The sequence below is a fragment of the Limanda limanda genome, chromosome 2 (genome assembly GCF_963576545.1).
Source record: "Limanda limanda chromosome 2, fLimLim1.1, whole genome shotgun sequence".
In the NCBI taxonomy this organism is placed as follows: Eukaryota; Metazoa; Chordata; class Actinopteri; order Pleuronectiformes; family Pleuronectidae; genus Limanda; species Limanda limanda.
The window spans coordinates 14907551-14931625 of record NC_083637.1 but is presented as its reverse complement, the minus strand read 5'-3'; the positions used below and the strand labels follow the sequence as shown (position 1 = coordinate 14931625).

At 41.1% G+C, this 24075-nt stretch overlaps 1 protein-coding gene across 2 annotated transcripts in view; it reads left to right on the top strand.

The window, feature by feature from the left end:
- apbb2b (amyloid beta (A4) precursor protein-binding, family B, member 2b) overlaps nucleotides 1-24075 on the top strand; it is a 51148-nt gene that overhangs the window by 22745 nt on the left and 4328 nt on the right. The window contains exons 5-17 of one of the 2 annotated variants that reach the window (XM_061090583.1): nucleotides 6170-6414; nucleotides 6822-6953; nucleotides 7512-7583; nucleotides 8591-8641; nucleotides 10136-10221; nucleotides 11031-11091; nucleotides 13435-13581; nucleotides 14226-14353; nucleotides 18230-18344; nucleotides 19821-19908; nucleotides 21774-21854; nucleotides 22047-22162; nucleotides 23508-23687. In XM_061090583.1, coding sequence (XP_060946566.1) covers nucleotides 6170-6414; nucleotides 6822-6953; nucleotides 7512-7583; nucleotides 8591-8641; nucleotides 10136-10221; nucleotides 11031-11091; nucleotides 13435-13581; nucleotides 14226-14353; nucleotides 18230-18344; nucleotides 19821-19908; nucleotides 21774-21854; nucleotides 22047-22162; nucleotides 23508-23687 — 1502 coding nt within the window. The remainder of the gene's footprint in view (nucleotides 1-6169; nucleotides 6415-6821; nucleotides 6954-7511; nucleotides 7584-8590; nucleotides 8642-10135; nucleotides 10222-11030; nucleotides 11092-13434; nucleotides 13582-14225; nucleotides 14354-18229; nucleotides 18345-19820; nucleotides 19909-21773; nucleotides 21855-22046; nucleotides 22163-23507; nucleotides 23688-24075) is intronic. The other variant, XM_061090574.1, reaches the window with a different exon arrangement.

Here is a 24075-nt window from a genome sequence, read left to right as displayed (position 1 = left end):
TAGTAAGGTAGAAGTTTGGGGTATATGGGTAGTTGACAAATAAGGGTGAAACAGTATTTTTTTAATAAAATTCTAATGAGGATTACAGTTTTATGAAATTATAATGTTCAAATGCTGTTTTGAACATTTTTAAACAATTTTTTTAAACTGCTAGTGTTCCTCGGATTTTTTGTATAATTTCATTGCGGTGTGACCGGCCGTCACACCGCAGGACATTTTCATCATTTTGAGTCATTGCTATACAAGACTGACCTTAGCTATTATGCTAACTGAAGAATAACACAGTTTAACCTAAATATGTTTAATTAAATTAAAAAAAAAAAAAAATTGGAATTTAAATTAATCAGAGGTTAACAGTCACCTTTCAACATACACAGTACATTCCAACATCTGGGGGGCTTCCTGGTAGTGGAATAAACTAAGGGCCCCTATAGTTGTCCATGTAACTGCCGTTTCAAAAATCTTATTTTCCATGTCACGCCACAGGACATTGTTTGTGTTACGAAAGTTATTTTGCTGTAAATACTCATATACTTGTTTTGTGCATATTAAAACCTAATATTAATAAAGCCATTATATACAATATAAGGCCAAGGCAGTTATTACCTGTTCCAGATATTTCTGGTTTATTTTGTTAATATGTAAGTTTAATGCTTCAGCTATGTTACGGTCACACCGCAGGACATTTTGCGTATTCAGCTTAAAATATAATCAAAACATAACAGATATTTCATACAAAATCATAAGTTTAAAACAAAGTACCATAATATGCATCACATCCATGTGTTGTTTAAGTGGTTAAATGCATCTAAATAGACATTCACACTTAGTTACAGAAAAATCATGCGTCATGTCATCCACCCACATATGTTATATTATAGGGATCAGTGTGTGCGTGCATCTGTAATCATTCAGCTTTTGGACAAGAGTTTTTCTGATAAACTTACAAAATAGTGAAGTGGAGCCTGAAATAAAAGACTTTCTGTTGTGCCATTACAGTGAGTTTGAATGGCCAATTTGAGAGTAGTTGGCTAAATAAACACTGTATAAAGACAAACTGGAGTGACTATAAAATCCTATGGGCAGCTCTCAGTTTGCATAGTAAGAAGATTATCAACTTGTGATGATTATCCTCATCTGAAATAATACAAAAATATGACATGCCTTTGAGGATGTTTCTGATTTGTGTGTGTGTGTTAGTGTGAGAGAAATGTGAACAGCAGGTAACTCCAATAGCGCCGCATCATCTGCTGTTTAATGTTTTGTGGGTCCTGAGGGAATATGTCACCTCCTGATGACTCATGTTATCTCTAACCAAAGTAAAGAAATTCCTTTTAGTTATTCCCTCTGATTTGGGCCTTGTATACTTTCTTATACCCCCCTGTTGCCTTCCTCTGCAGACCATCTAAATCATTGTATTTCTCTGTCAGCATTATGTAAAAACCTGGATGTTCAATTTAACTGGGCCTTTGAAAGTCTCCGCCAAGTGCTTTTTTGTTGTAAGTCATATGAAAAGCGTCCATCTCGTTGCGAGCAGCAGCCTCAACCTCTGACATGAGCTCAGCTGTAAACCATCGTCTCTCAGTCTGTGTGAGCTGCAGTGCTTTGGGCTGCTGAGCCAGGCTGCAGCTTTATTCCTCCCATAATGTTTCTCTTGCAGCTCTCTGCTGACTCACCTCCTTGAGTTGAAGGCTCAGAGCATCTGTGCATTTCATTCCCTAACAAGCGCTGTGGGAGAATTTACTCTTCGTGGGTTCTCTTGTCCACGATTTCCTCTCGCTCGTCCCTGAAACTCATCTCGGCTCGTCTACAGCACTGTTTCAAAGTGATGCTTCTCTCATGGGAGGGCCTTATGTATGTGTGTGCATGCAAAAAGTAGAAGTTAACAGCACTATAGTCTCTGGTTAAGACCCATCTTCCTCGGAGGGTTTGCTGAAGAGTTGATAATCATGGTAGTGGCATTTCTCATGTGGATTTATGGACAGCCAACTCGTAGTCGTCCATGCCGCTGTGACCTCCTGTCTGCATCTCTGGCTAATATTGACAAAGCCGTGTTGTTTTCCCAGGTGGATGTCAGATTCCTCGGTGGATGTTGCGGGTTAGAGGGCCAGTACGACACTGCTTTCACACAGAGGAGCCAAAATACACACACACACACACACACACACACACACACAACCCAACACATACACACGCACATACATGCACACTGCTGAGTTGAGGAAGGTCATTTAAAGAGAACAGCAACATGTGACTTTCAGTCAGTTTTTAGATGTTGAATCACTTGTTGCTCTGATTTCCTGTTCTACTCCTGTAACTTGTTGATATGGACATCCGGTGGACATTTACCAGAACTCCTGCCTTGTAAAAACGTGAATGATGTCTAAAAGATTCCACCGCGAGCGAGCGGGTGCGTTGATCACGTTTCTAACCCGACACAAGGTGCCATGCATGTCGAGATGGTGACGTTGATGTCAACTTGGTAAAATGATATTTAAAATCTTTTGGTGAAAAGATCTGATGCCTGTGCTAAGGATGCCTGTGCTAGGGAGATATTCGTCATGTCCTGCCTCCTGCATGCTCTACCCATAGGGCTCTACCCAGATGCCCCCCCTCACCTGAACTCTCTGTTCATTTTCCTGTTGTTGTAAACACGTCCAATCCTGAGAATCTCCTGCTGCGTTCTTCATATGTAAAAGGCAGTAAAACTCCCGTCTGGACCCAAATGTTTGGATATTTTCCGTACTTCATGTCTGAAAACGGCTTATGTCTCCCTCCCTCTCTGCTCCTCCTCCCTGCACCTCCACTTGATGTGATACTGAGAGAAAGATGACCAGGGGGGTTGCCAGGACAACCAAGAGAGAAAATGGTCAACGTAGGCATTTGATGAAGGATTTTTCTTCTGTCCATGTGGCCATTTGAGTGTTTGTTTGAGGGAAGGAAAGGGAAAAGAGGCTGATTTGAGCTGTTGACGTTGTTCATGCTCCAGATCGAGAGACAACAGCAAACACAGCTCAGTCGCAGGAAACTCCCTCCTCTCTAAATCTTTCCCTCTGTTTTTCTCTTGTCTCTATCTCTCATCACTTCATTTGCCCTCCCATTCACTCTTGTCTCCCCCTCTTTTCTGCCTCTCTTTTCGCCTCATGTTCTCCCCGTCTCTGCCTCGTGTCCCTCTCCCCTCTCCACCCTCTCTCTTGCAGTGTCCCCCCTCTCTCTCTCTCTCTCTCTCTCTCTCTCTCTCTCTCTCTCTCTCTCTCTCTCTCTCTGTCTGGGGTTTTCTCTCTGGGTACAGTACCGTGTTTTGCTGTTTGAGAGGCAGCTAGCTCACTATGATGCTGGGGAAAGACTACATGCTGGCCATTGTGATTGTCAATTACGAGGGTAGGTGCATCTGTCAGAGTCGGCTGGAGACGACACTGTGGGGTGACAGTTGGTGACGCTGTCTGAGTGTGTGTGTGCACTGTGCATGTGTGTAAATGTGCGTGTGCAAGTGTGTGTGTGCACAAGCATTGGTTTATCTGTGTGACTCCTACAACACAGTGATTAAGTTTGTGACGTTAATCTCTAAATATCTGTCATAAGAATCTGGTCTGTGCATGTCATATTTGTCCATGTATTATGAGTGTGTGTGTGTGTGTGTGTGTGTGTGTGTGCATCGTTCTAGCTATGGAGGGTGTGTAAGTGCGGTGTCGTTTGTTAGAGAGAACATGTGTACGTGTGTGTTTGGCTCCAGAAGCCCTCCCCTCCCCCTTTGCTCAACTCTGCTCTGGCATGGAGCTGCATGCAAACGGAGGCTGTGACAGGTGAACTGCTCCGTACCTCTGCTGTGGCTCAGATCCATGAGCTGCACAGGAGCATGGTGACCATCAGCCTCTGTGTCAACATGCTGACACCTTCTCATTCTAGTGCCACACGTGACACAGCACTTGCAGAGGTGACACTGCTAACTTCATGGCATGATGATGATGCACAGAGCTCTCTGTCTCTCTGTCTATCAGTGTCTCTCTCTCTTTGTGTTTGTATATATAGGTTTTAATCCACATCCAGTGCTCTGTTAATTTCATTCTGGCACTCATTCTGAGTCACCATCCTCCCTCCCTCTCTCACAGCAGAGACACTCAGGTTCTCTCACTTGTAGTTTTATTAGCTCTGACCTATTTTATTTGCACATAAAAGACGGCAACTCCCAGGAGGCACTGCTTCACAGCTCCTTGCTCTAATGCAGAGTCTTGAGCCCCAAGGGACGTCTGCTTGTGCGAAAAACGTATGTGCACATTTTGCTAAGCGTTCTGCGATTTCTCTTTCGTTAAATAAACTGAAGTATGAATCCCGTGTGTGTTTGTGTGTGCATGTGTCCTCTTTTGTGTGTGCGTGTGTGTGTCTGTGTTTGTTTCAATTCCATCTCAATCTGGACCGACCCAGTCTTCATGATGACATACGGCCTGCTGTCATGGCGACAGGCCTATGGGCTGTGTTTCATCAGCATGGTCAGCAGTTGGAGAACTCCTTGTGCAACAATGTGCACATGCACACAACACACACACATACACACCCATACACACTGCATAAGCTGACCAGTCCCTCAGAGTTATTAGTTGCTACAACACCTAATGTAATTCCGGATCATCTTTACTACCTCTGCCACTACATCAACTTTATACATCACAACAAGATGCCATCAATAGTTCTAGGTGTGTGCGTGTGCACGTGCATGTGTGCGTTTGTGTGCGTGCACCTCAGCTGGCTTGTCTGCCAGGAAACTGCAACCTTCAGATGACATGACATTTAGTGCTAGAGTGAGAGAAGAAACCGTGATATAAATACTCTGATTTAATCTCCGCACAGGGTGTTTGTGTGTGTGTTAGGTTGTTATGTTTTAAAGGTAACTGCTATAATTTCTCTAAATGTATCACTGTCAAATTAATAAGATTAACAGCTGCTCTATATGTTGTTTTCTGTTTGACGAGGGGACAAAGTCTTTGTGAAACCATAAATACATTTCTCAGTATTTCAAATCAGATTAAGTTCTGTGTGTCTTTCGTGCAGGTATTCACCGATTTATATCTAAGGTTATATTCCTTGTCCTTTTGATCTTATACCTTTTTTAATAGTGAATAAAAAAAAAGGGTTGAATAGATTACCATACCACTGCTAAAGGTGAGTCATGCAGTATGAATGGAGTTTGCAATGCTAATGCCTTCATTGCCATGACTGGCATTTTGTGAATAGTTTTGCAATGTGCAGAAACTGTAGGTAGTACTACAGAGCTGGTTTATATAAAGCTTGGCAATACGATGACACTGCTGATGTAGTAGCCTCAGGGTTTTTGGCTTTAGTTTTTGTGTTTTTATTCCTTAAATAATTCTAGGGTTTGAATCATGAAGTTCTTCATAGACGTCGCTTTGACATTTGCCCAACCTGACCACTTGACACAAAACGCATGTCATGTGATAATAACCGGGGACATTGTTTTTCCTTCTTATTTTAGCACAAGTGCTGACATGAAATCCACCATGAGTATCTGGGACAATCCGGTTTATGACATCATTATTGGCAGTTGGAAATAAATCTGTTATTTAGAACATAAATTATGAGTTGTGACCTGTTTTTAAAAAGATAAACTAAAGAATCTGTAATAGATCACAGCCATGTAAATGGAAGCAGATTTTTCGGACTCTGAGGTATTCTGAGAAGAAGCAAATATAATTTTTGTGTCATGTTCAATAAAGCCTTATATATTCTTAGGGCTCAATTATTTAAGCTCTCATTGGGACTACATCTGACATTTGTAAAGTTTGTAAGAGGAATGCTTGTGTCCATGTTCTTTTTATATATATTTTAGAGTCGATTATTGCCGGTGATATCTTTCATTTAAAGATATTTGAGCTTGTGCATGGGTGTTACCCAATAAATGAGTTGTTATCTGTAAAACGTTCCAGCCTGTTAGATGGCAGCTGCAGCAGATGCTGGTAATCCCTGTCAGCTGTTGATGCTGCTCAGTGTATGAATGGGAGGGTTGACTTCCATTTAACTGAGGCCAGCGATGATTTATGGAAAACTAAATCAGCATTTAGTCTCTGTGTGCAGTTACAGAAATGTTTTAATGTATGCACGTCTGTCAGTTGTCCTGTTGCTCTCAATAAACTTTCCCAATCTGTGTTTTCATCAGATATCTGGAGTGAGCAGTCATTCCAGACCGACCCCGACCTGCCACCAGGATGGAAGAAGATCACAGACATGGCTGGAGTCTACTACTGGCACATTCCTACAGGCACCACCCAGTGGGAGAGGCCTGCCACCCGCCAAGCGCCCCCTGGACAGATGGAGTCGCAGGCACAAGGCGACCACACAGCCTCACCGCCTCGTAAACACTCTGTGGACTCGCTCAGCCCCTCACCCACTCCTGACCCTGAGGTGAGACACTGAACAACAGACTGATACCGACATACATAGTGATTGGGTGAATTTAAGTCTTCATTTGTGCTGCAACTGTCAGTTCACTTGTTCACATCTAAACGTACGTCAAACTTATCTTATCTATATGAGATACAGATTTTAGTGGTATTATGACATTTTTTATCCCAACATCTTTATTGTTTTAAATATATTCAGTTTCATAAAATCCTTTAATGAAAAATTTTCAATTAAAAAAAAATGTTTATGCCCAGATATGGAGGGTTACATCTCAGACGATCTTTCCTGACCTCGGATGAAACTATACAACTGATAACAATACTTTAAAAATGTCAACTCTTTGTATAAATCGTATCTGTTATGAGTCAATTTCTTGTAACCGTGTTTTTTTGTGTGTACGCATGCAGATGTGCCAAGCAGAGGTTTTCTTCAGGTCGTCAATTCGTTCGGGCAGCACCACCTCGGACAGTTCAGTGGAGCCTCTCTCCTCTAATGAAATCACCATCCCCTCCTGTGGATTTGTCAACAGCTGCTACTTTGTAAGTAAAAGAAGCCATGTTTTTCCACACTGTGCTTTTTTCTTTTTTTTTGTATCTTTTGAAAAAGGCAGGTGATGTGGTCTCTATGTTGAATTTCGGATTGGAGATCATATTTTTCTGATGCTATATTTTTATTTGAGCTTAGTGGAAGACTGAAATATGCAACGAGACAGCCTGGTATAGAGAGTGGGGCAGAGGGGGGGGCAAAAATGCTCCAATCTATCTTCAGAATGCAGGAAAGCAGCACTCCATCAATCAGTCAATCATGCAGAAGGATAGAGGGAAATGGAGGGAGAAGAGATGAGATTTATCGAGGGCAGTGCGGTGTAGATAAAATATCGATCCAGTGAGAATGGACTGATGTTGTCAGGATCTCGTCCTGTCACATCTATCTAGAGCAGCTGACCTGAAGACTGCTCGAGTGTGAGCCAGTGACAACACTGCCAAAACCAGAAGAGAGACAGACGTAGAGTCGATGCCTCTAAACTGTCACCAGGCAGGTTTTGGTCACTTTTTAATGCGTCATCTCTCTCTGTCTCTTTCTGTTTATCTCTTCAGCCTCGGTCCACATCTCTGCAGGGGGCGTCGGATCCGGAGTGTCACTCTCTGCATCATGAAGATGAGGACAAGGTGAGGCACTTTACAATTTTCCGTATTGTGTTCCCCTCCTCACCGGCCACTCAGTAGCTTAATTATTTTTCTTTGTGTGCGTAAATGTGTGTGTAGGGCACAAATTATTCCCACAGCATCTGTATGTGTGTGTATTACTGTTTATATAGGATGTATGATCTACCTGTATCACATCAGTGCAGTCAGTATTTGAACAGTTGCATGTCATTTGTTTTTGCTCTGTTCTCCGCACATTTGATTTCAATGATGTGAGGTAACAGTGCGGCCTAATGCACACAAGGGACAAGCTCTATAAAAAATTACAACAGTTTGTGCAATCATGGAATAAAACAGTTTTTCATGCAGAAATATTGTGGGGATCAAGAATATTTGGGCTTGAGTGCAACACATTTATATATTTTAATAAATTAATATTTATATATTTTTTATATTTTTTAATTCTATTTTGTAGTATTTTTGGGGATTCCTTTTTTGTGCAGCTTTATTTCTCACGTCCATATTACACGTTACAGAATACACGGGGATGAAATGCCGTATTTCACACATCAGGGTGCAGGTCACATTTAAAAAATTGCATAAGATACATTAAGACAAATTAGTCATGTAGCAGTCGGTGGACATTTTAAGAATTGGTACATTAAAACTGAGTGTCAGTGTCATTTTAAATCCTGCAAAAAAAGTGTCACTGTTCAAATACGTGCTGACTGTTCTCTGTGTCTGTTTTGTTTTATATTCCACTAATCAAGAATCAGTAGAATCTCAGAAGTGATGTGAGTGTTCAATAGGAGCAGAAAACATTTGGGGAAACTTCCTAATCTCTCGATTGACACCTTCTCAGCTAAGAAATGTTTTGCTCCTTATTGCAACAGCTGCTCAGTGTGGAGTGAGCTAGTGGGCTAACAGCCTTGTTCTGTCTTTCTTCCCTCGCTCCCCCTCCCACCCCTTTGACCGCCAATCCTTTGACCCACCGATATTTGTGTGTTTGTGTGTTTTAACGCTGTGTGTAGAAACAGGTGTGGAGTGAATTTGGCGGAAAGATTGATAGTGAGGTTTGGAAGGCAAGTATAATGCACTCGATGTCGTCGAGTCTTGTTCTAACTTCACCCACTCTTTGAGGGTGTGCGTTTATGTATCACATGCTAGAAATTCACTGCCTGGGCAAAAAGCATGTGTGGCTGATGCTTCAACATGAATGTACAGTAACTGACAGCAACATCTTGTTATGCCTCCATATGTCAGAACATCTGTTATGTGGCTGTAGCAACATACTGAACGGGTTGTTTCTTTCTGTACTTGTTTGGCAAAAATATGTACATCTTTCTTTACCTGGCACAGATCTCAATGTGCTTGCACACAAGTGTATGTGTGTACATGCTACTTTCTTTTTCCACGATGCAGCATGCCCCATTACACATAACACACCAGTGCCATTTCTCCGTCCAGCAAGGGGATTCTGCCCACGCTTGGATGCATGCTGGCATAGACTGTGTGGGGTCATAATATTTACTTTGGCCTCCGCCAGGTTCGCCTTTGTTCAGCTCCTTTTCCACATGTAAGCTGGGAATATTACAGCAGTTATACATATCGGAGTCGTGTCGGACAAGGAGCTTAAGTGGTTTTTATTTTAGGTGCTTGTACAGTGAGGTGTCACGAACATCTACCACAACTGTAGTTGCAAGAAAAGCATCCACATTCCAAGGAAAACCAGGCAGTACTTCTGGGAGTTTCATATGTTCTGTATGTCGGCCTTATACAACGAAAGATGAAATGTAACAAAAAAGAGTAAGAGGAAATTCCACATCTGAAAATACCACACACATCGACACACACCAGCTGCGTCGCCGGAAAATGAAACCAAAAAGACAAACACTAAGCAGACATTGACACGGTTAGAATAATATTTATGTTTGATATCCTCTTACAATAATACAAGTTTATTATAATTCATCTGGATCACTTTTATATGCATTACCTCCAACTATAAAGTTACAAAAAAATTTAACCAAGACGACAAAACTCTTTTGTCATCTCTAATGACGTCTGGAGCTTTAATGTCCTTTGGGAGCATGATGCTTTTCCCCTTCATATAAAACACCTGTGTATACGTGTGAATAATGATGCTAAGAATAATAATGATGATAATGGTAATAATCATAATAAAAACTTAATATGTGCAGCCCTTTTATGGCTATGGTGCTTAACGAGAGAAGATAAAAACAAAGGTCGAAAATTATAATGAAAATAAACCACACCAATCAGAAAAAAAGATTGTTCTTTCAAATTAAATCTAAATTGAAAAGATAGGGTTTTGATTTTCTTTCTACAATTCCAGGGTTATTTGTTATTTTAAGATCTAAGGGGGGATCGTTCCACAGTTAAGGGCCATTAAAACCAAAAGCAGCCCGATTTTCAGTCATTTCAGAATGACTGAAGTCGCTCTCCAACTATTTTACAGGTCACATGTGTGAAAGAGGCTTTAAGGTGAAGGTCAAAGATGTAGGAGATATTTTGGTTTCATTTTACACTCTAAAGATTTCCCCTGTGTGCACCAGGATCTGCAGGCAGCCACCGTGAACCCCGACCCCAGCCTGAAGGAGTTCGAGGGTGCAACGCTTCGCTACGCATCACTCAAGCTAAGGTGAAATACCTGTGCAGACACACACACACACACACACACACACACACACACACACACACACACACACACACACACACACACACACACACACACACACACACACACACACACACACTCTTGCGATGCACACTCTGTAGCTCTCTCTATCGCTCTTGGTCTCTCTCCACTTTCTTGTTAGTTTCTCTAATCTTGTGTAAAATCAGTGTTAGAGTTAATTGAGGTCCGACAAGGCAGGAAGTCAGTCATTCTGCTCAGGAAATGACTTCATGTCAACTATTAGTATAATGACTCCTTGTAACTTTGGTAAGTTCACACACAGGACTCAAACCTTCTACACAAATCAGCAAATGGTTGTAATGGTAACACTGGGACACTGTAAGTGGCGAAGGAAACACTCAAACATTTTACTCTAGTAAAAGTGCAAATACATAGACAAAAATGTACTCAAGTTAAAGTACCACATTAACCTTCCTATGTAAGTATTTACTTACTTACTTAAGTAAGTGTGCACTTTGCTCTTGTTGAAGGAGGCGGGGTCTAATGTTACCTGTCCTTGCTGATTGGATCAGTGGACCAATCCCCTTCTTTTTATTAATTACCCTAACCCTAAAAAACGTCAATGTAACACATAGTAAAATGTAGTTAATTAGAAAGGATTGATATTTGCTGAATATAAATCTGCCCAAGTAAAGCTCGGATACTTAATTACAAAATAAATTAACTTTATTTTCATCCCACCACTGGATGCTGTTAGTCTTATCCTAAACTCCTCTGCTCCACGTTTCTTAACCTTTTCAACTCATCTTCAGGAACCGTCCAACATTAGAAGAAGAGGAGTCAAACAACGCCAACGGGGACCCAGAATCAAAGGTACGGAATACTTTCCTCAGCTTAGATTGATTTTAAAGCCTATTTCAGATTACATGTTACACTTTTATTTTAATGTATGGCCTTAGAAATAAAAGAGATGAAATCATAATCCAAAATATTCTGCAGCATCATAATTCATCAACTGGTTTGGTCAAATTCGTTAAATGGGTGAAAAGTTCATTGTTTTTGTATCAAATAAGCAGCTTATTGCATTGAAACTTCTTCAAGTTATCCTGATGTAAAGTATAAACAAATTATAAATATGTCAGAGTTGCACACGACGTCTATTTGTGTCAAATCATCTTTTGCAGAATCTAAAGTTACAGACTTGTATCTTTCTTATCTAGCTTTTTTCATGCTGTATAATAGTCAGTTTTCCCAGCAGACAATGCTTCTTTTTGTTGAAAAGCCCTTGCATGTGTGTTACAGTCTGTTTATGTCCCTGTTTGTTTACTGTTGGGTTATGAGATCATGGTTGCTGCAAGTTAGTCAGGCAAGAGAGCGACTCTGAAACAATACTGCCCCCCAGTGGTGACATAGAGAAGTACAGGGCCATGGTGCACTAATGAGAGTTTTCTTAAACATCCAAACTTGAGATTCAAATGAGACATTTAAACATTTAATCAAGCATCAGTCTCAATAAAACATATGACTCAGTGGAATGGCGGGACCATTCAGTCGATACTGGTTCTGGCAAATGTCAGACCAAGGTGTAAATCCAATTTAGAATCCAACTAATTAAACTGAAAAATAGATCAATTATTTATTCGGCCCGACACAGATTAATTTCATCCTGTCACGAACCGCAGCAGATTGCTGGTCTGCTCCAAAACATTCCAAGGAGTGTGTGTGTGTGTGTGGTTCTCACAGATGCCTGAATAGATCTGAAGAATTGCAGATCAGAGTTTAAAGCCAGCACTCGGCCTGATGACGTGGTGCTGATTTGGCTGTCTGGTGTCTGTTTCCCTCTGTGTGTCTGGCAGAAATTGACAATCCTTAGCAACAGGGACATTGTGATGAATAGCAGACACAAACACAGACCTGCACTCAGGACATCTGGTCCGGTGGCGCAGTCTGACACACTCACTCAACACACATCAATGGCAGTAAGCAGCACACTGCTGTATGAAGATTGGCATGTATCCATTTTCTTTCCAGTTTATCAAAGACTTCAAAATTGACCAGATAAATCCAGTGCACACACACAGCTGCCATTCAACTAAACAAAGCTTAAATCAAATAATGTAGAAACCTTGTACCTCTTACAAAGAAACACATTTTTATAAATTGCATGAAATATAATCCAGCACAGCCATCTGGGAAAATTTGGGGTTCAGTGTTGCCTGAAGAGACTTTGGCATAAACAGTAACCTGGATGAGCCGAGAATCAAACCATCGACACGCTTATCAATGGATGACCCACTCTACCTCCTGAGTCACAGCCGCCCTAAGGCTGCATAGTGTTATGTGTAAAGTAGCTGCTACCATCTGCTGGTCTGGATCGGCGACACAACTTTCAGCAGACTTTTTGCAACGTGGAGAGAGTAGCTGTGTGTGTGTGTCTGCTGTTCAAAAAGAACACGAGATGAACAGCAATTTACTTCTACTCACACATGATAAACATATAATTAAACATCAATCTAAATCAAAAGTCTATTGGATCCACACACAAACCAGTTCTCCCACAACCAATCCTCTTGGTTGATGTGGTAGCTACTCACTTCTGTCTCTGTTCTACCTTCTCTGACCTCTTTGGTGTCTGAGGTTTGGAGAGAACTGTCTGAACGGACTCCTCAAATCAAATGAATACTTGATGAGGTCAGATGGATGGGTCCCTCTGCTTCCTCTCTCCTTTTTCTACCGACATGCTTTGTCGTCTTCATCCATCTTTTAGTCTGTGAAAGAGTTCGAACTCCCTGGCTTTAGCCTCAGAACTCGCAAACTTCAAAACTCTATATTTATTTAGAACAAAGGGGATTCATATTTTAGTCACCCACAAATATTACCAGTGTACACTAAAACTAACAGTGATCTGAAAAATGGATGAGAAATACCAAGTACATTGAGAGCTTTAAAAAAAGAATTAAAGGATTTCAAAATAGATTAAGAAGAAGACGGGTAAGCCAATGTACATACTTTAAAATGGCTATAATGTGGGATCTATTTCTGGTCTTGATCAAGACACGTGTGGCTGCATTTTGGAATAGTTGTAATTGACCTACATTCTTTTTAGGGAGACCAGTAAGTAGAGCATTACAGTAGTCAATTCTGCATGCATGCATTAAAGTCTGTGTGTATGGTCGTACTCAAAGTAAAAGTTTCATCACTCTGTGTTTCCCCCAGTGTTTTGCAGTGCGCTCTCTGGGATGGGTGGAAATGGCCGAGGATGACTTGGCCCCTGGAAAGAGCAGCGTTGCCGTTAACAACTGCATCCGACAGCTGTCCTACTGCAAGAACGACATCCGAGACACTGTCGGCATCTGGGGAGAGGTGAGACAGACATTTTGTGAGGGGATATTTGTTTTGATTTGGGTGCCAAATAAAGGGTGGCAAGTTTATAGTTTGTGAGAATAAAGGATCAACAGAGAAGGTTTGTACAGGATTAAAACGAGGAATATGAAAGTGAAGGTGGAGCAAAGAAAAAAGCCACAGGAGTTAGCAGGGGCAGCAGTCCTCTGAAATGTATGTCAAGAGATGGAGGGAGGAAAGATGAGAGGAAAGTGGAGCAATGCCTTTCCTTGGCTCTGCGGCGGTTGTGTTTAATGTGAAGCGACAGAACATAGGGAGAGAGAGGGAGGGAGGGAGGGAGCGCTTCATCCCTCTTTCAATAACCTTTCATCTTCTACAACCTCTTTTTAGGGTTTGATAATTTATTTAGAGGCCCTCAGAGCTAAAGGACACACACACAACCACACACACACACACACACACACACCCACACCATACATGCAGACACACTATACATGCATACAACCGCATATATGTATATATTTACTTGGCAAGTAGGAGAGTAATTGACCTTTTCAAGCGCCATTTTTTGTAAGATCCTGAACTGCGGGAAATAAGCATGACATGTTTTTGTGATGAGATCTGAAGTTTATTTGTGTGTGTGTTTGTGTTTGTGTGTTTTTCAGGGGAAGGACATGTACCTGATGCTGGAAAATAATATGTTGAACCTTGTCGACCCCTTGGACCGCAGTGTGCTCCACTCGCAGCCGATTGCAAGTATCCGGGTTTGGGGCGTTGGCCGGGACAACGGCAGGTTAGTCACCTCGGGAACTGTGTTCATTTGTTGTGTTTTTTTTTTTAATTGATGAATCCTCTATTGCTTGTCCTCACGATTAATAATGATCGTGTCCGATGTTTATTTTCAAACGCTTCCTGTGCTCTAAATCATCTGTAGCATCTCCTTACTGATTACAAAATATTCCAGCGTTAATAACAAATCACCTGGGTCATGACTCACTGAGGGGAAAATGTCCTTTTGTTGTTTAGGGTGAAGCTGCTTAATTATTTATTTGATGGATTAGTCACCAGTGTAAATGAAGTCATGGTGCATCACACAAAAGGTCAGGGTGACGATTGAGGTTGGCGGACAGTCGGCGTGGCGGTCGACAGAAGAGAGAAGTTAATGATTGATGATGAAGAGGATGCTATTGGAAAATGAATTCATCAGTACGGAGGAGAGGTTGAGAGGGAGAATGGCCTTTTATTCTCTTTCACTACAACTCCCCCTCTGACTGTCAGTCCCTCACTTTCACTTCCACCTCAGCTTAGTTCTGCACATCCTGCTTCACTGGAGACAAATTCATACACGGCAGTGAAGCGTCTCAGCTGCTTATGTGTTTTATGCTCTTGTATGTAAAAAGGGAAAACTGAAAACAAACAAGCTTCACAAGTCTTCTCTTGACATATAAAGGTTCAAATTAATCTCTAAATAAGCACGGTGTGTTTCTGCTGCAGAGCAACCAGCAGAGGGCGCTCTGCACTGCTGCTGCAAGCACCATAAGATAGGGAATGTAGGTTATCAGAGACAGACAGGTGATGTGGACCATAGGGGTTGGTAGCTGCTGTATAATTGGAGCTGAAATGTGCTTCACATGTACACACTCACACACTCACACACTCACACACAACACACACACACAGAGGCACGAGTGCACTCAGGAGGAGAGGCATGGTTAAAAGCTTTTGGCATTGGTAGAACTGCAGAATTCTGTTGCCTCAGGGATCTTTCTCTTCTCTCATTTGCACACACACACACACACACACACACACACACACACACACACACACACACATACACACACATATAGTATATTCTTAATCCTTGCAGATGAAAAGAATGTGGGTTTTCTGAGCGCTTAACCTTTATTTCTACTACCCACATCTACATATAGCGGGCGAGCGAGAGCAGTGGGAATACCAGAGCTGCAGCGGAGGGAGGAGGGGGAGGAGATGGTTAGAGGGAGGAGGAAGAGAGGGGAGAGGCAGAGAGGGGTATGAAGCTGCCAAAGGGGGAGGTATGGTTAGTTCCTCGCTGGGTGTGGAGCAGACAGGTTGAGGAGTGTGTGTCGGACCAGGAGGAATAGATGGTGTGAGGGTTGAGAGATACAGAGGATTACCTGCCAAAATAAGAAAACAAACCAGTGTGAGTATATCCCTATACCTTTTTATATCTTACTTTTAGAAACATCACTTGTTTCAGTTTAAAGTAGTGGGAAAAGACAGAGAAGCTACAGATAAGAAGGATTGTTATCTTGTTTGTTTTTTTAACTGGTGTGTTGGTCACAATTTTACAAGAACTCAAGTAGAGTGTAAGAACTGGAAGTGGGTACATGAGTGCTGCTATGTCCATGGTTGGGTGCTAATTATGAAGAGATGATGTGATAAAGGAGTTTGGTTATCCTAAAAACTCAAGTGTGTGAAAAATGAAAGTGCTAATAACCCAGAAAAGCTTTTAATAGTTAAATCTGAAGCAGTTAGGCATTGCAACATTAGTGAAAAACAGTTTTCATCCTCAGACTAAATGTGCATCAAAATTCTCTCTACAGGTTTATATTTTAAATAGTTAAAATGTAAAATGTGTTTTCCGCCAAAGAGGATGCTTTATGCAAAAACTACTCGGCCGATTTCTATGAAATTTTGTGGAGGGGTGGGGCCTCACTCACAGAGGAACCCATTTAGTTTTCGTGCGGATCAGGACTTCCTTTAAAATGGGAGTTAGGACATTTTGCTATATGTTTGTTGATTTCTCTAAGAATAATTCGTGAAACTAGATGAAAAAAGTCCAAATAAAAAACAGAATTTAGTGAATTAAAATGTTAAAAGGGGACTGTTAGACTTTGGGGAAGCTATGTGCTCAACCATTCTAGTTTATTCATGTTTCAGTGTTATGGAGCGTTTGGGGCATAATCTCCCATAATACACACACACACACACACACACACACACACACACACACACTTCTGTGGATACACCTGTGAGGGAGATCAGAGTGCCCCCCCATGTGCCACGAAACTCATTATTGCCACAGAGATTACAGATTCACACAACAACCTTGACATTTTTAGTGGCGCTGCATGATCATAAGATTATATTCAAAATGTGATATCACCCCCTCCTCTCTCTCTTTCCTCTGACTTTTATCTTTCCTCCTCTACTGGGTGTTTTATTCTGCCCTCGTCATCACACTTTCATCTTTATCATGTACATTGTTGCAGTTCATGCCCCATTTCCTCCCTCAGTATTCCACATTTGCCTGGTAATATCCCTTACTCCCCTCATTCTCCCTCTCAGTAACTTCGTTTAGGCTGTATGGCTTTAAGAAACTTCCAGGCTATTTCTTCTATTTCTGTCAGGAAACACGAAACAATCAGCAACCAGTCAAAATCTTTTCATCCCTCCCGTCTCTCCCTCCTTCCCACCTCATTCAATCTCCATCGCTTTGTCATATTTCACCTCAAGGTTAAGTATGCATTGAGATTACCTGCACCGCTGCTTCTAACCTGAGCTCCAGCCCCTTCAGCCCACACGCACACATGCATATGCATAAGGAGAAAGAAATCAATATGTCACTCAAGGTTAATTCCTCATGTATGTCACTGGGTCAGTTTGTCGTTTTCTCCTTTGCAGTACCACAGATTTGTTTTCTCTTGTATTCTACTAACTCTCTGCCTTTTCCTCCCTTGCTTCCTCGGACCCAGAGAGAGGTAAACACATTCTTTCCGTTTGTCCCCAGACGTTCCTCAAGTATCTCTCCATCCTCTTCTCTGTCATTCCTTATTGTTTAATTTCCTCAGCATCTTCATTTTATTATCATTCTCAAAGTGGACCTTGATGTACTGTAGCACTGTGCCCACTCACTTAGAGACCAAGGAAATGAAGGTGACCTCCTCTGTCCTTGTCTGTCTACAAGCAATTTTTGTTAAAGTATGCAGACACACACATACAAACACACATGCACAAACACACACACATTCGTACGTACACCCACAGAAATAGGAATCTCTTGTGGAGACTTTCCCTGAGGGTCTGGACTCAGAAATCTCGTTATAGCCCTCAGGCCGTTTCCTATTTCCTGGAATATTGAAGAACACATCTTGAAGGAGGTTGTTTAGTTTGGGTTTTACTGCATTTTTTGAATGATGTAAACCGTCTGTATGTGTGTGCGTGTGCGTGTGCACGTTCGCTATGTTGGTTTAATTTGGTGCCGCTATATTTCTTCTCCACATCATTCCACGTCTTCATTCCTCTCTCCCTCCGTCTACATTCCTTTCTTCTTTTCATTCCTTTTATTCAGCGAGAGTTAAATTGTTTTCGGGCTCCAGTGGGCCCAGGGGAAAGTTCTTCCCTGCTGTCGCTCTGTTCAGCTCCTTCTTACATCACGCTGCTCTATTGATCTCTGGGGTCCATCGACCTGCAAGTGTGTGTGTGTGTCTGTGTGTGTCCTGTCTCCATCAGACTGATAAAGGTCAGTTCATCTCTCATGTCGTCTCCATGAGCTGTCAGTCTGGACACACACTCACACAAAACCACTTCATCATTCATCTCTCTTGTCTTCAAGAAAAACTAAAACTGGTCTAACAAACTCTCCTCTCATCATTCATTCCTCTGTTTTTTTCCTTTCCTCTTCCAGGGACTTTGCATATGTGGCGAGGGATAAAAACACCAGGATCCTGAAATGTCATGTGTTCCGCTGTGACACGCCAGCCAAAGCCATCGCCACCAGCCTGCATGAGATCTGCTCCCGGGTGAGTGCCTCAGGCTGGAGGAGGAGGAAGAGGAGGAGGAGGAGAAGGAGGAGAAGGAGGAGAAGGAGGCTGACATGAGGCCAAGTGTGGATTTTGGCAAGATTGAGAGTCAACGTGTTAGATGAACGTTTCCACTGCCACTAAATAAGGAAGGCTTCGAGACAGGAAAAATATTCATGCAAAACAGAATGAAACCTGTCAAAAATAAGGAAATGGCCCTCTCTTTCATATCAGTAATACCTTTCCTCAAAACAGCCTGTATTTTTTTTTGGAATCATGTTTACTCTTCTACGGTCTAGACAAACATTTGAATCATTGCACAGCGTATCTGCTCTCCTCAAAAACTCCAAAACTAGATATAAAAGCATCTAAATTATTAAGAAGTGTTTTTCTTCCAAAACACATTTATCAGAGAGCTTCCTCTCCCTTGCACGTCTATTCATCGACAAATACAGATTCATGCAAACAGGGTTCGAAGAACAGAAAACCAACCATGTTTTTAATGTCCCTGCTTTTTTCACTATACTGTTAATTATTCATTAATGTACTTCCCTGGTGCCCCACTAAAACTTATGTAAAGCTTTAGAGTTTTAATTCAGTGTTGGGAAAGGTTATTTTAATTAAAGGTTTTAATGTTTTCTTAATTTATTTAGGCTCATAAGTTTCTGCTGAAATCAAGTCAACTTTGCATTAAAAGCTTTTTTAAGGGTTCAAGTTAAAGTGTAACATTTTATCCGGTACCTTTTTAGGTCCACTTACCTAAACAATATTTGTACTTGTTATTAGTTGGAGGGAGAAGGAGCCATTTGTCCTCCTTCACATCCGCCATGATAATACCAACTGCCCCACATTTTCCAGTCAACCTATATTATAGATCTGTATAATGCGGACCTGTCACACAAAACAGGATGAACAAGGAAATGGGAAGAATTGGTCACAGCAGGGTTTGCTGAGATGCAGATTTGCTGTGACAAATTCTCTTATTAGGGACATGTATAATTTATGTCTCTTTGTGTGTGTGTGTGTGTGTGTGTGTGTGTGTGTGTGTGTGTGTGTGTGTGTGTGTGTGTGTGTGTGTGTGTGTGTGTGTGTGTGTGTGTGTGTGTGTGTGTGTGTGTGTGTGTGTGTGTGTGTGTGTGTGTGTGTGTGTGTGTGTGTTTCTCCTAGTTAGAAACACTGCAGGAAAAGCTTTTACCCTGCTTTGTAAAGAGGAGTGTGACCTGATTTAAGTGTGTGTGTTTTATGCGCTCTCTCTCCAGGTGATTTGTGTAGAAATTGTGACAGTATCAGGGTTGAAGCTCTTCCAGGTTTTTCCCTCTCCCCGTTCTTGTTGACGCTTTCATCCTTTTTCCTCCCACATGCTCACATATTTTTTGTATGTCTTGTCTCCTCACCCTCCTCCCCTGTGTCACTTCCGTGTCAGAACATTTCTGCTCAGTTTCCTCACGTTCCTGTATGTCTCTCTCGCTTCACCAGATAATGACAGAGAGAAAGAATGCCAAAGCGATGGCAGGAGGCTCTCTCCACGACAGGATGCAGGCGGGATTCGATCTTCCTCTACAAGGTGGGTTTCAGACATACAGCACCCCACTCACAAACTGAGAGAGGAAGTGACACACATTAATAGATAATAGGTCTAGCAATCTGGATGCATCACACTGTTCATTTGTAAGCAAAGATAATCTAAATAAGTCTAATAAAGTAAAATAGAGACAAGAACATGAAGTAGTTTGACAAATACCATGGTTACAGGCTTAAATATAAGATAATTTTGTCTTCTGGACATTAGGTTTGTAAAAGAGGTGGTTGGCTTATTTTTTGAAGACTAAACAATGTTCACTACATCACATATTCATTCGAATAAAATGAGTGCAGGTGTTACATACCCTCTACGGAGAGTGTTGCAGTATGGGTTGTTTTTAGCTGTATTGTTACTGGACCAGTGAGTCTTTCAGTGTCAGTCAGCCCTTAAAAGTGTCTGCCAGTGTCTTTACTGCAGATGTGAACCAGGGAGAAAATGTGTCCAACAGCCATGAACAACGGCTGTAACAGATGATGAGCTCTTTTGACCTCTGACGTCACGAGCCTGACAGGAGAGAGTGTGAATAATGTACAAAGATGTATACGAGTGGTTTTTATGTGTCACTGTATTTCATATTGAACCTACACAAGGTTTCAGGGAGGACGACTTGGTTCTCCTTGGAACTATGGCGTCTCAGGGAAACTTGGGGAAAAAAAGTCAGTATTTAAAAAATAGTTGTTGCAAATCGAGGTCTTCGTATAATCAGGGTTTTCCTATATTTGTAGATAATACAGTAGATAAATTTGGAGCCATTAAAACATATTTCAGAAGATTCACATCCATCACTTTTAAGTTGGTGATCGACTTCCCTATTAGGCCTTATAGAGCTCTGTGGGGTTTCTTGTATTAGTCACCAAAATGCATTGTTTTAATCTTTGAAACCTAAAAAATGTTACTTATTACTCTTCTTCTTTCTTGCCTTTCACACATTGCTACTCTTCATTGTGCATAGCTGTTTTCAACTATGAACTGTGTACATGTACATGCTTAATACATATATACATAAACTCTCCATATATCTCCTATTAGTCAAAAACTCTACATGGTTCAAGTCGTTTGTAACAAAGAGAAGAGTTGATGAAGTCTGTCCTATTTACAGAGTAGACATAGAATATATTCCCCAAGTTTTTATATAACCAGACAAATGTAGGGATGTTGCTGTTGGCGGCAGTAAGACAAACATTCCTGTACTTTCAGGAGACAGTGTAGGAGCCTAGAGGAGCAATATTTACACAGGTAGCTATTTTATAAAATAGAAAAACAAATCTCTCACTCAGTCGTAAACATGGTAACAAGCTATTTCTGCAGCACACATTGTTTTTTCTCTCACCGGCTCTCTCTCTCTCTCTGTTGGTCTGTCAGAGAGAAACAAATTATCAGCTGCACTCTGTCATTTATACGCACACGTTATTGGAGATAAGCTGTTTCCTTTTCATAAAATGACAACATGTAGTAATTAACAGCTTTACCTTGAAATGGTCTTTCAAAAGCAAAATTTAAGAATTTCTCAAAACGTTAACTTCCTTTGTGTTGCATGATGGGAGACCTTCATTATCAGGCAGAATGAAAATGTGAATAATTCTGAACAAAACAGAACAAACACAAGAATCTGAATTGTTAAACATCAGTCATTATTCAGTCAATCGCCTTTTAAAGAATTTGACATCCCTCATTCAAAAAGGTGGTAACATTCATGTAAATTCCAGGACGGCAGCAGTGAAAGATGTACAACTGACTAGGCTTCACTTTAGATATCTGTCAATGTGTATCTTCTATTATTTATTTACATGAAGTTGAATATTTATTCTTATAAGCACTTATTACATGTTTTGTGTTCTCCCCAACAGAGTTCCCCACACCAAAGACAGAGCTGGTTCAGAAGTTTCAGGTGCTTTACCTCGGGATGCTGCCTGTGGTCAGACCTATAGGTCAGTCTGACACACACACACACACACGCACACGCACACGCACATGCACACGCACACGCACACGCACACACACACACACGCCAAACGCATGCACACTCACACGCACAAAGACACACACACACACACACACTGTTTGATTTCACGTGTGGTTTTAATGTAAATGTTGTGCTTTGTGTTTTGTCACATCCTCAGGTATGGACATACTGAATGGAGCTATAGACAGTCTCGTAGGTTCTTCCAACAGAGAGGACTGGACTCAAGTAGCTCTCAACGTGGCAGATGCTACTGTCACCATCAGCAAAGACAAGGTCAGACACGTTTTTATTAGCTCATAAGCTTCCTTAATTAACTTTGTAAGCTCCCTCCCAGTTCGACTAGGTAACAGAGAAAATTGGTTTATCAATTGGAAATTGCGATGCAACTTCCTTTATAGAAAACAACCATAGTTTTATCAAAAATTTGATTCATAGGCTCCTTTGCAGCATTGTCCTCTTCTGTAAAGAAAGTTGATTACAATGATGTATGTCCAACAACAACAAACATGGCAGAGATTGTGAGATTGTCTCATAGCTGCCATGTAGCAACCACATTTTACTGATGGAAACATATGACCAGCACGACTTAACCGGAGCCCAGTCGATATAGCTATTGTCTGATAATACTAAACGACATGAGCTTTTCACAGACATAGCGATATGTGCTTTTATATTCACAGACATGACTATTTTTATTTCACAGAATGAGTACTGCAGAAAGGATGAGCATTTCTGTTCATGTTTGAAAGAATTATTTATTTTTTTATTTCAAGTTCCTTATATTTTGTTGTTTTGGGGTTTTATTTATGTGTAGATATTTATAATAAAGTTTATGATTAAACTGTAAAATATCAAGCCTCGATTACATTTCTTCGTCATGTCAAGTGTTTGATAACAAAATCATCATAGATCTTTTTTAATACACGCTGTATCAGGCGATATATTGGTTAAAAAATGTTGCACCAGGCTCCAACAATCCTTATTGGTCGGCCTCTAAACTTAACTTGACTTTTGCCGAACATAAAAAACCTTGAAAAAGAAGAACTTGTAAAAGTGAATGATAAAGAGTTTGGGCTCTTACTTGTTTGGAGGGAGGTAGTGTAGCTTTGGATAAGGAGACTGACAGCAACTTTATTTCAATCAACAACTTTTTTTGTTGTGTTTGACATTTCAGTTTAGCATTAAACTACAAAACTTTGGAAAACATGTATATCTCACACTGTAGACTCACAGATTAAGAAAGCTGCTTCCCACCTGAATGAATGGATAAACTGCAGCTCGTGGACAGCAGCTCCACTCAGCACAGTTAACAATGTTCGACCATGCAGACGACATCAAATTACCTGTTTCCCGTCTCATTTAAATAAGTTATGCATTAAAGCTTTAACAGAGGGACAGTTAAAGCTCAGCTGCTCCACTGGACCTGTTTATTAGGAGGCTGCAGTTTTACTGGGTCGCTCTCCTGTGTGAATGTATGTAAATGTTGGCTGATGGTTTTTTTTTGTATCTTTTTGTTTCCTCCGTGCTTCAGTAGAACATTTGATTAAACTAAATCCAGATAAATGTGACTTATAAATGCAATGTGCTCAACTTCTCACAATCCAATGTGTCTGAGCAGGCTGAAGAAGAAGTGCTGGTGGAGTGTCGTGTGCGTTTCCTGTCCTTCATGGGCGTTGGGTATGACGTGCACACGTTTGCCTTCATCATGGACGCCGGCGGCCAACGCTATGACTGTCACATCTTCTGGTGTGACCCGAATGCTGGGAGTGTGTCCGAGGCCGTGCAGGCAGCTTGCATGGTGAGTCACTGGAAACAAGAGCTCGGAAACACAAATCAATACACACAACTAAACTTTCTACTGACTTTCTTACCTCTACAGTTGTGTGATCAGGGGTTGTTACTTAGAATGAATGCAAACTCAAGTTGGACTTTACCTGAAGGGAAAATATGTGAGCTATATAAAACTATCAGTGTGAAACGATTTTCCCTTGTTTTCAGATGCCACCCATAAAATTCAAGCATAAAACAAGACAGCAAACAAGTTATTCGTATCCATGAGTTTATAACAACCAAATCTATAAAAGCTTAAAAGTTTGAAAGTTATAATTCAACTGAAAGTACAGACTTGTTCTGTGAGTGAATGTCCTTGCCTGTAGTTTAGTTTAAGTTCTCAGTCCGACAGGTGG